The sequence below is a fragment of the Alosa pseudoharengus genome, unplaced genomic scaffold (assembly GCF_046254945.1).
Source record: "Alosa pseudoharengus isolate Yale_2024_CS ecotype anadromous, Long Island Sound unplaced genomic scaffold, YU_APseudo_1.1 YU_APseudo_1.1_scf_21, whole genome shotgun sequence".
In the NCBI taxonomy this organism is placed as follows: domain Eukaryota; kingdom Metazoa; phylum Chordata; class Actinopteri; order Clupeiformes; family Clupeidae; genus Alosa; species Alosa pseudoharengus.
In genome coordinates this window covers 15,402,833-15,418,736 of record NW_027468674.1, presented here as the reverse complement: position 1 = coordinate 15,418,736, position 15,904 = coordinate 15,402,833, and the positions used below count along the sequence as shown (strand labels likewise).

At 39.1% G+C, this 15,904-nt stretch overlaps 1 protein-coding gene and 1 long non-coding RNA gene across 2 annotated transcripts in view; one reads left to right on the top strand and one right to left on the bottom strand.

Annotated features, from left to right (window-relative positions):
- Positions 1 to 15,904, bottom strand: part of LOC143137708 (uncharacterized) — a 626,567-nt gene that overhangs the window by 185,432 nt on the left and 425,231 nt on the right. The gene's annotated exons all lie outside the window — the stretch shown is intronic.
- On the top strand, positions 11,790 to 13,231 carry LOC143138663 (ladderlectin-like). The gene is made up of 4 exons (XM_076299087.1): positions 11,790 to 11,951; positions 12,280 to 12,414; positions 12,765 to 12,873; positions 13,182 to 13,231. Exons 1-4 carry the CDS (start codon positions 11,790 to 11,792, stop codon positions 13,229 to 13,231), a joined length of 456 nt encoding a protein of 151 aa, XP_076155202.1.

The window sequence follows — 15,904 nt, the reverse complement described above, 5'->3', positions numbered from 1 at the left end:
AAGTGTTTATTGTTGAGTTTCCATCTTGTTTTTTTTAACCCATATTGCCAAATTATTTGTCAGAGTGCTTCAAATGTTGGGGTCCAAATGCAGGTCAAACACAATTTCTTATGTTCGAAAATAAAACTTACTCCAAAATACACACAGCAGGCCAGCACAGTCACATACAAACAATGGCAAAGCAAGGAGCAGAGCAAAATTAGGGGTTTAAATGCACATGACTTAACAAGACTAACAAGGCAGGTGGGAAAGGAACAAGCCAATCATCAGGGAACAGACCAAGACTCAGGCCAGCGACAGAGACAGGGATACAAGGAACAAGAAGCACATGAGAAAAGTAAACAAAGAGGTGCATGGTACAGGACATAGGAAGTGGCAGGAGGGAAAGCAGCACAATATATGGCAAAACAAAGGTGCATCAAAAGAAGAGATATCCGCACACTGTGTCTAAAGCTCCCAGTTTAATGGTGGGTGATACACAACGTTTCGACCACTCAGGTCTTCGTCAGGTGTGGTTTGTTTTACTTATTCCCAGTATCCAGCACCTGTAGAATTAATATAGATGTGCATACACCTCTACACTTCAAAACAAAGGTGCATCCCAGCCCTCTATTTGCATGTGGCTTCTCTCCTCGATCCTCCAGCTCGTGCTCTGGAAAACGTTCAAAGTTTTGTCGTCATAGAGAATGTCTCATTTCTCTAATTGCAACCAGAGGAAGTGAGAACGAGGAGAGAAGAGACAGGACTGATACGCCTAATTGACATCTCTTAAAAGTGATTAATGAGCGAGCAGGACATCTGATGTCTCATATCTGTCTCTCCTTCAATCATCCTATCGTTCCTTCCTCGTTTCCTTCACAAAAATAATCAGAAGAAAGGGTTAGGACAGGAGGAAGGAAGGGAGGGAGGAAGGATGGACAAAAAGACAAAATAATCTGCATCCCAAGAGTACAGAGTGAGGAAACAAAACACCATAACACTAAACCCTGACAGTTGCTTATTATGACCGCCGCGCAGCGAAGCGGCGGTCATATAGGTTTAGTCAGATTTTTTTTTTTTTTTTTTTTTTTTCTTTTTCGCATGCCCAAATTTCTGTCAATGATTCCCGGGACACTGAAAGACCGGGGTACACGAAACTTGGTGGGCATGTAACCCCACATGGATAGCATGGAATCATCGTTTTTCGTTTTGATCTGTAGCCCCCCCGCTGGACTGGACCCCCCGAAAGGAGAGTAGGGCAGACACAGTTTTCTGTGAATATCTCGAAAACCGTAGGGTTTAGGAGGACCATTTTTTTTTTGTATATTGATCTCAAGGGGCCATGTCAACCCATTCCATAACCACTCATTTCATGTATAGCGCCACCTAGTTAAACACAAAAAAGTAAAAATGAGGTGTTGTAATTGAAGGTATCTGTGACCTAACAAAGTCAAAACTGTACAAAATTGGAAGTGTAGGATCATTATGACACCCTCTGTATGCACGCCAAGTTTCGTGGAATTCCGTTCATGGGGGGCCACACAATAAATTAATTTATGTTACTATACACCAACTGGCCTGTAGGTGGCCGGAGACAGTTTTCTGTGAATATCTCGATAACCGTAGGGCCTAGGAGGTCCACCTTTTTTATGTATGTTGGTCTTAAGGGGGCATGTCAACCCATCCCATTACCACTTATTTTATGTATAGCGCCACCTAGTTAAAAATGAAAAAGCAAAAAATTAGGTATTTTCATCACAATATCTCTGGCTGACAAGGTCAAAACTGCACGAAATGAAAAGTGTAGGATCATTATGACACCCTCCGAATGCATGCCAAGTTTTGTGTACTTTCGTTCATGGGGGGCCTTACAATAAAATAATTTATGTGTACACCAACAAGGATTCCCGGGACACTGAAAGACCGGGGTACACAAAACTTGGTGGGCATGTACCCCCACATGGATAGCATGGAACCGTAATTTTTCGTTTTGATCTGTAGCCCCCCCGCTGGACTGGACCCCCCGAAAGGAGGGTAGGGCAGACACAGTTCTCTGTGAATATCTTGAGAACTGTAGGGCCTAGGATGACCATTTTTTTCCGTATGTTTGCCTCCAGGGGTCATGTTAACCCATTTCATGTGCACACATGTGCACAAACAGATACACACACACACACACACACACACATACATTCACAGTAATCATACGTATGACACATACTCACACAGTAGACATATGTACGCTTGCATGCACAGGCACATACGCAGGCACACACACAAGCACGCACACACACACACACACGCGCATAACATAAACATGTACATGCACACAATTCAAGAATTTCTCAGAATTATGAACAGGCAAGATGGAGGTGGGGTTGTATAAAATGAATTTTACATGTGAAATCTATGAACTAATCATGTTTTGGTACTTGTTGTCTAGCAGATATCAGTGAGAATTGAGTGTGGATAATGCAATTTAGTGAGACAGTTAGAATCATATAGGCCTTTCAGCGTGATTTATTTTTGTGGAAAAAATGTGCTGGACTGGGCGGCGGTCATATTTTGTACCACTCTGCGGTACATCTAGTTTGTATGGTGATACAGTCCCCAACATTTCATGCATGCAAGTCTAAAGTTCTTTTGGTATTGGACGTCTAATTTAAAAAGTTTATTATTATTGAATTTCAATTTACTTTATCTTATATTAATTCATGTTCTTGGTGTCAAAGAATATTGAAAGGAATTACGCAAACCTTACTTTGTTCTTTGTTGTCAGATCATGGTGTAGTGGATTATCATTTTGTATCGCCTTATTATATCCCAATGGCAACTGCAGCTCAATGATCTCAAAAAAGTTTTATACTTAAAGCAATCTGTTTTCCTCAGGTTCACTGCGCTGGAATGATGTCCCCTGTAACGTGTTATATCCATCAGTCTGTTCCAAAGCTCTGTGAAACTAAGCTAACAAAGAGTAGACAATTATTTTGGGAAAGACAAAATGCAAGTTGCTGTCATTCAGTTGCTGAATACACCAGGGCTGATTGTTATGCTTTATTCACTGTATGTAAGGGTACACTACAGTATATGTTTCATTCATAAGTATGTTTCACTGTTCTATGAGAGGGTGGGATACTGAAATAAATATGTCAGATCCGTACTGGAGAGCCTGTACAAACATTTTAGAACAATATGTTTTTGAGTTAGTAATTGCCTTCAACACATACATAATAACAATAAGTAGAAGTACAGTTGGATAATATTTTCCCTTTGAAGAAAATTATCTGTACAAATACAGCATCACTTTACACACACAACTATGTGCGTTTGTGTTTGCATTGGAACAAAAACTGAAATAATAAAAATAATTAAAACAAATAATTGGTCTCTTTCATTTCTAAATGTATTAATAATTATAAAACAAGCATTTAGGGGTCACTTAAAATAAAATGTTTTAAAGTGTTGACGTGTCGCCAGGACACCGACCGTATGGACCACAGAGCGGTAGCACAAAACCAATACGTCTTACAAGGCGAAAACGCAGAAAGGCTAGATTCAGCGCTAGCTATCAAGGTAACCTCTATGATCTAGAAAATATGATTAGACAAATTAGGAAAGAAACTGACCAGGAATTGAATCGTAATGTTAAACCAATTACTTTGCAACCTACTCTTGAATTAAGATCACCTGAAAGCGTGGAAGTGAATGAATGTGTTGAAGCAGATGTTGAACAATGTGCAGGATTACTAAACCAGATCACCCTGACCTCAGAAATACTTGATGACTATTGAATGTGAATAAAAGAATGGATGATGAACCATAACTGCAAACAATGACCTCATAATAAATAATAAAGTGCGATGAATGAAATGTATCATTACAAGTATTTTAGTAGCATAACCTTATAAAGACTAGGAAATTATGCATGAAAAGAATTGTATGTCTCAAAACTGTGAAATGAGTAAAGTGCCTTAAACTGTTTAAATGAATGTATTCAGATTGCATTGTGTGAAGGTTAATGCCATAAGTGTTTGTAACCTGTAAGAATGTAATCGATCTCTTGATGACTGTAAAGTGTATGTTGCTAAATGTAATGTGTCACATGGATAATAGCCATTGAATGTAAACTGTTTGTGTAACCTCTGGAAACTATCTGTAAACCTGAATGTGATGTATCATCTCCGAAATGTAACCCGGAGAAGGATGTGAATGCGTGTCATCTTAAATTGTTGGTTAAGATCAGTGACTTCTAGAATGTATTAGCTAACGTGAGAATATTCCCAGCCATATTCCCAGCTAACGTGAGAATATTCCCAGCCCTCGTGGGAACTTCTAGAAGTTTCCAAACTGTCGTGGGAAAATAGGATTGATTTGTCTCAGGAATGTGTGGGGGAGGTCAAGTCTACCTAGTATAAATAAGGGCTGAACTAGACAATCGGGGCTGCTTCTTCTTTTTTCTTCTACTGCTACGTGCTGTTTGCTGTTACGCTTGATTGTCAGGATTCGTTGTCCGTACTTCGTTGAGAAACCGAGTGTTGGAACTTTGTGCCAGGCTGAAGCCGCGGATCGGAACTCCGCACCACCTGTTGCCGGGATCGCACCGTACTCCGACAGTAAAGAGACTGCCGAACGACTATCAGCGGATTTTTCCCTTTTTTTGAGGACTTACTCTTTTTTATACCTTTTCCTCCATTTGTGGATTTACTATTGTATTCTCTTCTCCATCTGTGGATTACTATTTTTATCGTACTCTCTTTTGTGGATTTACTCTTTTTATATTCTCTACAACATTGTAACCTGCAAGTGGATATTACGCCGCATTTTGTTATCATCTCCAGAGTGCTGAAAAGTAAAGAACTCATTTAACCTTGGCATCTCATTCTTCAAGCAGTATTTTTTTGTCTTTTCTTGGGTTTTTCTACGAATACCAGCAGGAGGGTAAGATAACTGGTTTCTTCTGTGGTTATTCATCTGCTCTTTCTAAGACTTGGGTTAGTTGGACTTAGGTGCTGCTGGACGGTAACTAAATCTCCATCCTTATAAAACCTGAGCAAGAAGTAGCCTATAACCTGTGTCTCTAGATAATTCTAGGGTCAAACATCTTCGCACGTTAGCCAACTGTTCGAGACCTAGGCGTAGTCGCTCCTTAGTTCATAAACATCTCAATAAGTCCACCACGGAAGCCTGATCAACTTCCAAGGGGGATATTTAAAATAGGAGCTTTAGGTTATCTGCGCCGCAGAGGGAAGTCGTGCGACTGCACTCGACAGTAGGTCCCTGCTATCTGCAATAACTTCAAGGGAGGTTTCGTAGGTTTTAACTGCTTAGGCCTGGGGTTACGTCTGAGAAACGGCTGACGTTGACTAGGTTCTGGGGGTTACCTGCAGGGAGCAACACAGTGTTTATAATATATTGTACATGGTTCATGTCTAGTACAGTGCAGTAAGCATGTAACAAACTACAATAACTACAAGCTACAAAACACATGATAACATGGTATGACAAGACAACACATAACAGTGTGCCCTGAATCAACAAGAGATCCCACAACAATAACAAGAAAAAGAAGAGGCGAATTGATAATCCAAAAAATGGAATATAGTTTCATTTGCATTTTAAATTACAAAATCGGAAAACGAGAATCACATTGTTTGCCCAGTATAAGCACTGTGCATGAGTATTTATAGGTTACCTGGATGAACTACATAGACATTATTAAAGCAATTCAAGTTTTTGACGTGTTCCCTGAAACAAAGACTATGTACAGACTACATACAGCTTCTGTAAATAATATATTTGTAAGGTTGGTATGGACCGCCCTTAAGATACTTCAACAGTTTTTTTACATAAAATAATTTAGAGCCTATACATTTCATGTTATTGACAAGTTGTGCACTTACTGCAATTACTGTAAAGACTAGTGTATGTTTGGAATGACATTTATTTAGTCTTTTAATAACATGGAAAAAAGTCAGGTTAAGTCAGGTTACATCCAATATTGCTACAGATTTACTTGGTAACTTATTACATTTTGACCTGCATATTACTTGATGATATTATGACCTTCACTGACCTTCATAATTATCTCATGCATGAATGACCAAAGTGAATAACAATAATTGATGCCAGAAATATGGATTTAACCTCTTAAGATACAGTGAAGAGACCACTGCACATTTTTCTGATGTCATCCTACGGTTGCTGTGACATTCGAATGAGTTGACAGTCATATTCAAAATTAAGAAACCACTGTAAATTTGAATATGACTGTCACTCATTCAAATGTGTACAAAAAAGATGACATCAGAAACATGTCTTCATTTTGTCCAGAGCTGTAGAAGATGGTTCAGTAATACTGGAACTCTTTCATACTGTAACACCTTCTCTGAGTTTGCAGTTCAATGACAGTGACAGGGGCGGAGCTACGTGGTGGCCAGGGGGGGCCACGGCCACCACTGGTCAAAGCTTGGCCACCCTGCTGGCCCCCCCAGCTCCGTTCAGTGAAAAGTAAAAAAAAAAAATTGCTGCCGTTTTCGACGGCACTTTGCTCAACACTTTGCAAAGCAGGGACTGAACCAATTACTGCACTCTATCTACGACCATTGGCCCAGTCAGGAAGTGTAGCCCACGGTTGTGATCAAATCGTGAGTAGGCCTATAGTGCAGCAGCAGCAGCAGCGGGACAATTCAAGTCATCTGTTATAAATACTTGACAGTAGCTTAGACTACTACTTTACCTCAGTAACAACAGGTGAGTTAATGATGAGTTGGAACATTAATGCTAATAAGATGTTAGAATGTGTCACAAATCATAGCCAAGTGAGCTGCGTTGGGCTGTCCTTGTTAGGTAGGCTCTGACATTGAAGTGTGGGGCTGATAAAAAATAATCGGATGCCCGCGGTAACGCTGTTACAAGTACAAATTCGGGTGAAATGTAAGCATATTAGGCACATATCTCCGGATGGCTCCAATAAAAGTAGGCTAATAGGGCCTAGCCTAGGCTACTTTATAAAAACAGAATTTGCTGACGGTGTGTGGTTCTTGCCATAGCTGGTCAGGCAGAGGCTGCTTTGCCTGAGTTCTTTGTTACATTGCTCCGGAATTGTTCATCGCAGCGAGATGAAACCTTAATTGCGTGACAGAGCAGAAGTGGGGCTTTCCAACGAGACTAAACACTTGTCTGCGCGATCAAGTATGAAAATAAAAAATAATCATGAAATTAAATCAAATTGATTCATATTAACAGTTCACCTGGGCACCCATTACTCTCGTTTGAATTACTTGCGAACCCGTGATCGCATGGCAAGCATATCAGAAGAAAGAGGAGACACAGGGCTATCTATTGGTACCAAGCATATCGATGCTTCTGGGCTATAAAAACAGACAACGTGACTGCAAAATAACATCATGTACAAAAAACAACGCTGCACAGTGCACACCCATTACTCTCGTTTGAATTAGGCCCTACTCACGACCCTGTGATCGGATAGATATGCCACGCATGTCAGTTGAAAGAGGAGACACAGCTATCATTTGATACCAAGTACATCCTTCTGGGTTATAAAACAGACGAAATGACATCAAAGTAATAACTTCATATAGTTAGACTTACCCCACGTTTTTGTGTGTTGTGGTGGCAAAGCATGATCATAATCCAACGCTATCATGTGTTTCTCTATGGCAAAGCATGTTCATAATACGGTTTTGAGATCCTAGCAAATTCCTGCATGGCATTCCATTTGAGACTCACATTGCATCCCAATTTCTTCGACAAAGAAACACCTTTTTGTCTTCACTTTGTTCATGACAATGTAGTAAAAAGTTGTTTCAGAATCATCATGAGTGAAAGGTTATTTTTCATTACTAAATAAAAAAAATGCCATTTATTTCTGTAAGGCTCACACCACATGTCTGTAAATTGCTCAGCCCCCAACCCCCCCTCCACCATGGTTCTTATATTGCCAGATTCAGGACAGTCTGCCCTACACATAGATGAAAGTCATGTCCAGCTGACAGTGATAGGCTACATTTTAAAAATAAGAATATGCTTTTTGTCTTTGTGTTATTTAAAAATCAAATCAAATTAAATCAATGCAAGTATTAATATGAATTGGTGACAGATCTGGGTAGCCTAGACTGGGTAGCCGACACTGTAATCTTCAAAACTTTTTGAGTAGTTTTCAAATAGTAGTTTTGATTCCCAAGTGCCACCCCAATAAAAAGTCTGGACCCAGCTGGCCTCCCCTATAAAATAATCCTGGCTACGCCCCTGGACAGTGACCTGGCCTGTTTTTATGTTACGAGGCAACGTTGTCTGGAAATGCAGCCCTGGTCATGAGGGACAATAAAGTTTATTTTATCTTATCTTAAATGGACTATGAGCCTTTTCCCTTCAAGCTTGTCTTAACTAGATGTACCGCAGAGCGGTACAAAATATGACCGCCGCCCAGTCCAGCACATTTTTTCCACAAAAAGAAATCACGCTGAAAGGCCTATATGATTCTAACTGTCTCACTAAATTGCATTATCCACACTCAATTCTCACTGGTATCTGCTAGACAACAAGTACCAAAACATGATTAGTTCATAGATTTCACATGTAAAATTCATTTTATACAACCCCACCTCCATCTTGCCTGTTCATAATTATGAGAAATTCTTGATTGTTTGTGTTATGTTTATGTTATGTGTGTGGGTGTGTGGGTGTGGGTGTGTGGGTGTGTGTGTGTGTGTGTGTGAGTGTGTGTGTGTGTGTGTGTGTGTGTGTGTGCCTGCGTATGTGCCTGTGCATGGAAGCGTACATATGTCTACTGTGTGAGTATGTGTCATACGCAGTGCCGGCCCAAGCCTTTTGGTAGCCCTAAGCAGAATTTGATTTGGGGGCCCCCTCCCACAACGCAGTCACCTGTGCTTGGTGATAATTGACAACTTCACACTATAATGTCATATTATAAATTAATACAGTGAGGTTATGTATTAATACAGCGACTGATTATGAACTACTGTCCCCCTGGACACAGATGCATAAGGACCCTCTCCCCCTACCCTCTTTGTGCAAATGTGGGTACAAACGGGTGTGTGTGTGTGTGGGGGGGGGGTTAGATGTGATTTCCTGTATTCTGGTGCATTTTTGGGATGGTCAGCTGGAGAAGGGCAGTACCTAAATTTGTTCAGATTCATAGCCTTTTGCTTTTTGACTTATTGGTAGTGAATTCACACAACTACTTGGGGTTCAGGGTCCCTTGACCTCTTGGGCTCGGTAGGCTCATTCAGTAATCCATCCTTGCTCACATGCCAAAAATGTTTTGGGGCTCCAATCTAGACTTCTGGCCCCATGTGCTTGGTAAACCAATGTATTAATATAGTTGTTATTTACACCAACCCTGTCACCTTTTAATCTTAGAGGGTACTAAAATCACAGATTTATTTGAAACATTCATATTCAAAGTGAAGCACTAAGGGTGGTTTACTGAAGTTGAATTGACAAATAACAAAATACAACAGCATTTGTATTTGTTGTAAACAAGTACATCAGTTTAATGACTTGTTTTTCAACAGATTTGCTGAACAAATCCGCAAATGTGCATTAAATGAGCAATTTTCAACTACAAAATAAAAACAAAATAGACAAACATTAATAATCAAAAATAAAATGTCCCAAAAAATAGATAATTATTCCTACTTCGTTCCTGGTTTTTAGGCATCTGCAACTCTGCAGTGGACGAATCTGCAATGATTAAATAAATACATAAATAAATAAAAAAAAAAACGATGTTAAATGTGTCGTGTCATATTAACAGGCTATGTAACCATTTGCCATCAAGAAAACCTCACCTTCTGGTAGGTAGAGTTAGGTAGAGGTAGAGATGTGCTCCAAAGGACTTCAACAGTGTCTCTGAAAAAAAAAAAATATTGCATAAGTGCATAGTTGATCGAGCAGAATGAGTTTATTTTGCTATCATTACTTACACTCAAATAACAAGCAATTCCACATGTAACAATTCATATTCTATTGGCAAATGAGGCATACTCAAAAGAGTATACTTAATTGCAGTATGGTGAACGCTTAACATGGTGATCTACTGCAGCCTAAATATTAGGGTAGCACCGCTACATCACTTGCCACTATCTTAATCAAATGTAAATTTATTTTCATCACAGAAGTCTCCCCACCCAACATGGTATATTTTCTCAAACACTACCATCTCTCTCCAAAGATCTTAGAGCAGAGCGGACGTACTGTTCCATCTTTGCCTATGAAGCTGGAACGTTACCGATGCCCAGAGTCGCGCTAGTCAGTGGGTTGGGTTGGGACTGGGAGCCTGGGCTTAGTCTGTTGTTGCTATCAGACTTACCACTATGTCACATATTATAGAGCAGTAATAAACTATCAACACTTTCAGGTGCGAAATCAGAAACAATCCCTCTGTGGTAAATTTGCCTTCAGCTACGTTTTCATGTAGCTACTGTAGTGCTAATGTCCACTTCAGTCAGCTAGCTAACTTTAATTTACGACATAATAAGCCCACCTAGAGCTAGGGTACATGCTTGATTGAACATCCAAAACAATCCCAATTGCCTTGACATCTGAAATACATCTAGATAAATATATATTAATGGGAGACATTTCTCTGTTGATGGCGGAGATTTAGCTCTGGTGATGGCTTATATTAGATCATGACAGCTAGCTAGCTACCTCAAGCACAAAACATACTGTAAATAATCATGCAAAACATACCTGTATCTTGCTCGTTTTTCTCCTCCTCTGTCATTTTCTTCGTTCTGTTTTCGGCACCAGAGGGATACGTCCTTTTTTGTGACTTGTCTGAACATTACCGTCTCTTCCGATTGTTGAACTTGATGCAGTGTCTGCATAGATATATACACATGCAGTGTCTGCACGAATTGTATATGCACCCGAGGTGTCTACTTTATGCGCGTGACTCAAAGGCTGGCAGACACAGTAGCAGTAGGCAGGCATATTAATCATGAAATCATAATTTTCTTGATTTGAATGATAATTGTTTCATTTATTCATTCATTGATGTCACTTGTTTACGTTATTTATTATGTAAAAAAAAAAAAAGAAACTCGATTGGGGGCCCCCTGGTGGCCAGGAGGCCCCAAGCAGCCGCTTAGTTCGCTTATGCCTCGGGCCGGCCCTGGTCATACGTATGATTACTGTGAATGTGTGTGTGTGTGTATCTGTTTGTGCACATGTGTGCACATGAACTGGGTTAACATGACCCCTGGAGGCAAATATACGGAAAAAATGGTCATCCTAGGTCCTACAGTTCTCAAGATATTCACAGAGAACTGTGTCTGGCCTACCCTCCTTTCGGGGGGTCCAGTCCAGCGGGGGGGCTACAGATCAAAACGAAAAATGACAGTTCCATGCTATCCATGTGGGGGTACATGCCCACCAAGTTTTGTGTACCCCGGTCTTTCAGTGTCCCGGGAATCCTTGTTGGTGTACGTCACTAAAAATATAGTATGTCCCCTCTTGCTTTGGCCGGTATAGGATGATCATCAGAGCCAGCTTCCTTCTCCTCAGCTCTCGTCATCTTCTGTAGGGCAGAAGCCACAGGTAAGCAGCCTTTTAATTAAGAGAAGCAATATACTGACCATATACAGACATATAAAATTCTACAGATGTTCTGAAGTATTTGAAGAGTTCATTTAAAAAAAACCGACATATACATTAAATACATTAAATATTTACATATATACATAGATTGAATACCTTATCAAGGAATGTATTTTCAAGAGTGAAGCATTAAAACACTTTATTTAACTGTTTGTCTGTACAATATGCTGTGGCAAAACTGTGGAAAAACTTTCCTCACAGTTGATAAGAACGTAACAGAGAGCCATGTGTGGAACAGTACAGGAAAATGCTCTTGGGGCTGGTTTCGTTATGGTACTCGCTGTTTCAAGTTTATCTCCAATACAAGAACTTGGGCTGAATCTGAGGTGTGTCCTATTTCTATCACACAAAAGACATTTTGTCAACATTTGACTAAGTCTTCTTTAGCATCTCATCTGCATGTTGCCTGGGCATGTATCCATTCATTATCATGTGAAGTATTAATACTGTAGGTTGTGTGTCACTCACCAAATACTATCAACAAAACATAATGTAATATACAAAATAATATCACCAGTGCATGCTTTCAAAATTACATGACATTATAAAATGTATGTCAAAGTTATTTTTAGTGCTTCAGAAATATCGTCCACCCAGTCCAGTGATTAAATGCCATCAACAACAAAACTTAAGTGGAAATGTGTTGTTGCACAGCGCTACTGTGTGATTATGGGAGGGAACTTGGCCTCAGTGCACAGTGGAATGGAGTATGAGTTCATCCAGAATCTGGTCCGCAGACACACTCAAGCTACTCCTTACACCTGGATCGGAGGATGTGATGCCGCTCAGGTACTGATAGTAGTGCCCATGTGACAACGTATGTTCAAACTTCCAGCTTTCCACCTTTGAAACGGTGGAAAGATCCCAACACAGACAAAGGGGCGAATAATTTTTACATGTAATGTGCCTCTGCTTCCCTATGTTGCCCTATGTGTTTGAAAAGTATATAGTGGCTCTAGTATCTAATGGCTAACCTTTATCATAAAAGTCAGATGGGTAAAGAGATCAACCTAAGCAACTTCATCAAAGCCCCGATAAGACCGAATACACATGAACTCTGGAACATATAGGTGACAACGGGTGTAGTGATTTCCCCAAGAGTGATTTACACTTTCGCTTATTTGGTCTCTCTTTGACAGGAGGGTCTGTGGCTTTGGAGTGATGGGTCCAGGTTTGACTACAGTAACTGGGGTCATAATGAGCCTAATAATGCTCCGCTTGATCACTGTGTACATATTAATCATGGAGGTAAAGTAAATCTATATAGCCTAAGTATAACATTCATCTGGATACTTCTGCTGGAATGAAAGTCTTGAGGATCTTGCAATGTTATCTTTCTCTGATGGAATATAATACTGTAGTATATCATTAATCGTTTGTGAACTGTTGGTTCAATTTTGACAAAATGTCAGATAGAACCTTATAATTCTAAGGGGACAAAATAGTTTTAACAAAAACACATGCTTTATTTCTGAAAGTTTTTTTCATTTATATTCAACTTATTTAAAAAGTGAAAGGATTTTTTTTAAACACCTCTTTTTTGTCATCTTTACCAGGGATATCGATAAATGTGGAGGGTGCAGTGCAACTAAGCAAAATGGCGTGAGAGTGGCGTTTGTAGTACCGTAGATATCATGATAGCCATGTCTGTGATTCGGCCATAGGCATGAACTAATCTTCTTTTAGTAAAACTAAAGTCTATTATGACTGAAATTCAATTTACTTAAATCCATCCATTAAAGGTGCTTTAAGCGATGGGTAATATCACTTCAGTTGACTTTCAAACAAAAGAGAGCTAGCTCGCTACTTCCTCCCCCTCCCTCCTGTGCTGCTCCCATGCAATTGAAACTCTCCTAAACACACATCTCGTCTGTGATTTGCTGGAACAGTTTGTTATGTTTTTATGGGCTAGGTTTGCCCAGGTTGCTTTTGTTGCCATTTTTGGAGCCTGGGCTGTCCATAGAGATCGCATTTTTTTTACAGTGTAGGACACAGAAAGCTAGCGGTTGGTTATAGGTGATGTTTGCAGTAAGTGACTTAAAATGTTTTAGCCTAAAAAACGCATGACATCGCTTAGAGCAACTTTAATTATTGATCACTGTCTCAAATAACATTTAAAGGAATCATGCCAACGTCACCTTGTTCTTTCTTGTCAGATCATGCTGAAGTGGATTATCATTTTGCATTGTATTATTATATCATGGTAACAACTGCAGACCAATGTAAATAGGAGGGACTTCAAAATCAAGTTTTGTATTTAAAAGCAACGTGTTTTCCACAGGTTTACTGCGCTGGAATGATGACCCCTGTCACAAGTTATATCCATCAGTGTGTTCCATGGATCTGTGAAACATATTTTGGGAAAGGAAAAATTGCAAATTCAGTTGCTTAATACACCAGGACTGATTAGTATGTCCTAATATATTGTATATATGTTTCATGGGTGTGTTTCACCGTCCGAGAGGGTGGGAAACTGACAATAAATCTTTCAGATTTGTACTGAGGAGTAGGTTCTGTTCACCTTGTACAAATATTTTATAACAATATGTTTTTGAGATTAATAGTAGTTATTGCCTTTAACACTTAAAATAATAAAAATAAGTAAGTACATTTGGATAATATCTCCCTTTGAGGAAAAATGTCTGTAACATCAGTTTACACACACAACTATGTGTTTTTGTGTTTTCACTGAAAAAACTGAAGTAATAAAAGTAAATAGTAGTTAAATGGTCTCTTTAATTTCTAAACGTGTTAACACTACAACAGGCTTTTATAAAAGGGCACACTTAAAATAAAATGTATTTAAGTGTTTAATTAATAATTGGTTCATCCTGAGTACTACAGTACAGTAAGCATGTAACAATAACAAGCTACAAAACACATGATAACATGGTATGACTGACATGACAGTACATAACAGTGTGCCTTGAATCAACACTCAAGAATCAACACTCTTGAATCAACACATCATTACACTCTTAAAACGAATGTGTTGAAACAAAAACTGTGTTGTCCCTATCTGGACAAAGAGATGTGTTGAAAACAACACAAATTGTCAAACTTGACTTGACTTTTAGAATCAACAGGGTCTACTCTAAAGGGTCATAATTCATGATAAATTATCTTTTTGATAAGAGATTGAAATACCTCTGCATGTCTGGCTCATATAATGTGGATTAAAGGTTTGGGCCATACTCATGAACACGTGCAGATGGCTGTAAATCAGATGAACTATGGATATTTTCTGCACTTCCTTCAAGCTTGTCAGTTTAAATATTAGCTTATCATTAGTCTGATAAAGTAATATAAGAACAATCACATCTTCAGAGTGCTCCAGAACAGAACGGTCACATCTTCAGAGTGCTCCAGAACAGAACGGTCACCAAAAGTAAGGTGCGTTTATCTCCTACATAGCAATACTGACTTCAAGAGAAACTCTTTTTAGTGCTACAGTATATTACTTTCAGGTGTGTACTTTCAAGAAATACCTTTTTAAGGATACCTTTTTAATCTTTATTTAATACAATGACATCTTCAAATCTAACTGTCATTATTTGTTCATATCAAATCATGTTTCTGCATGTGAGAAATACATCACACATTAGAAGTATTCCTGTAACTGTTATTTTTGTTTATGTGATCCTTCTGAATGTTATTGTACTGTATGTCCCCTCTTGCTTTGGCCGGTAAGATGATCATCAGAGCCAGCTTCCTTCTCCTCTCAGCTCTCGTCATCTGCTGTAGGGCAGAAGCCACAGGTAAGCAGTCTTTTAATTACAAAAGAAGCAATATACTGACCATATACAGACATATCAAATTTTACAGATGTTCTGAAGTATTTAAAGAGTTCATTTGAAAAAAACAGACATTTTCATTTTTATAATATTGTAAATACATTATATACCTATACATACTGTACATGGAAGACATTTTCTATATTCTATATAAGAGTTAAAAAACAAAACATTTTATTCAACTGTATTTTTTGCTGTGTATCTGCACATATTGCTGTGGCAAAACTGCTTTCCTCACAGTTGATAAAAGCATAACAGAGAGCCATGTGGGGACCAGGACAAAGGAATGCCCTTCTGGCTGGTCTCGTTATGGTCCTCGCTGTTTCCAGTTTGTCTCCACTACAAGAACTTGGGCTGAATCTGAGGTGTGTCCTATTTCTGAGTCTTCTTTAGCATCTCATCTGCATGTTATATGGGCATGTATCAATTTATTATCATGTGAAGTAGCCTATAGGTTGTGTTGCACTCACCAAATACTATAAAAC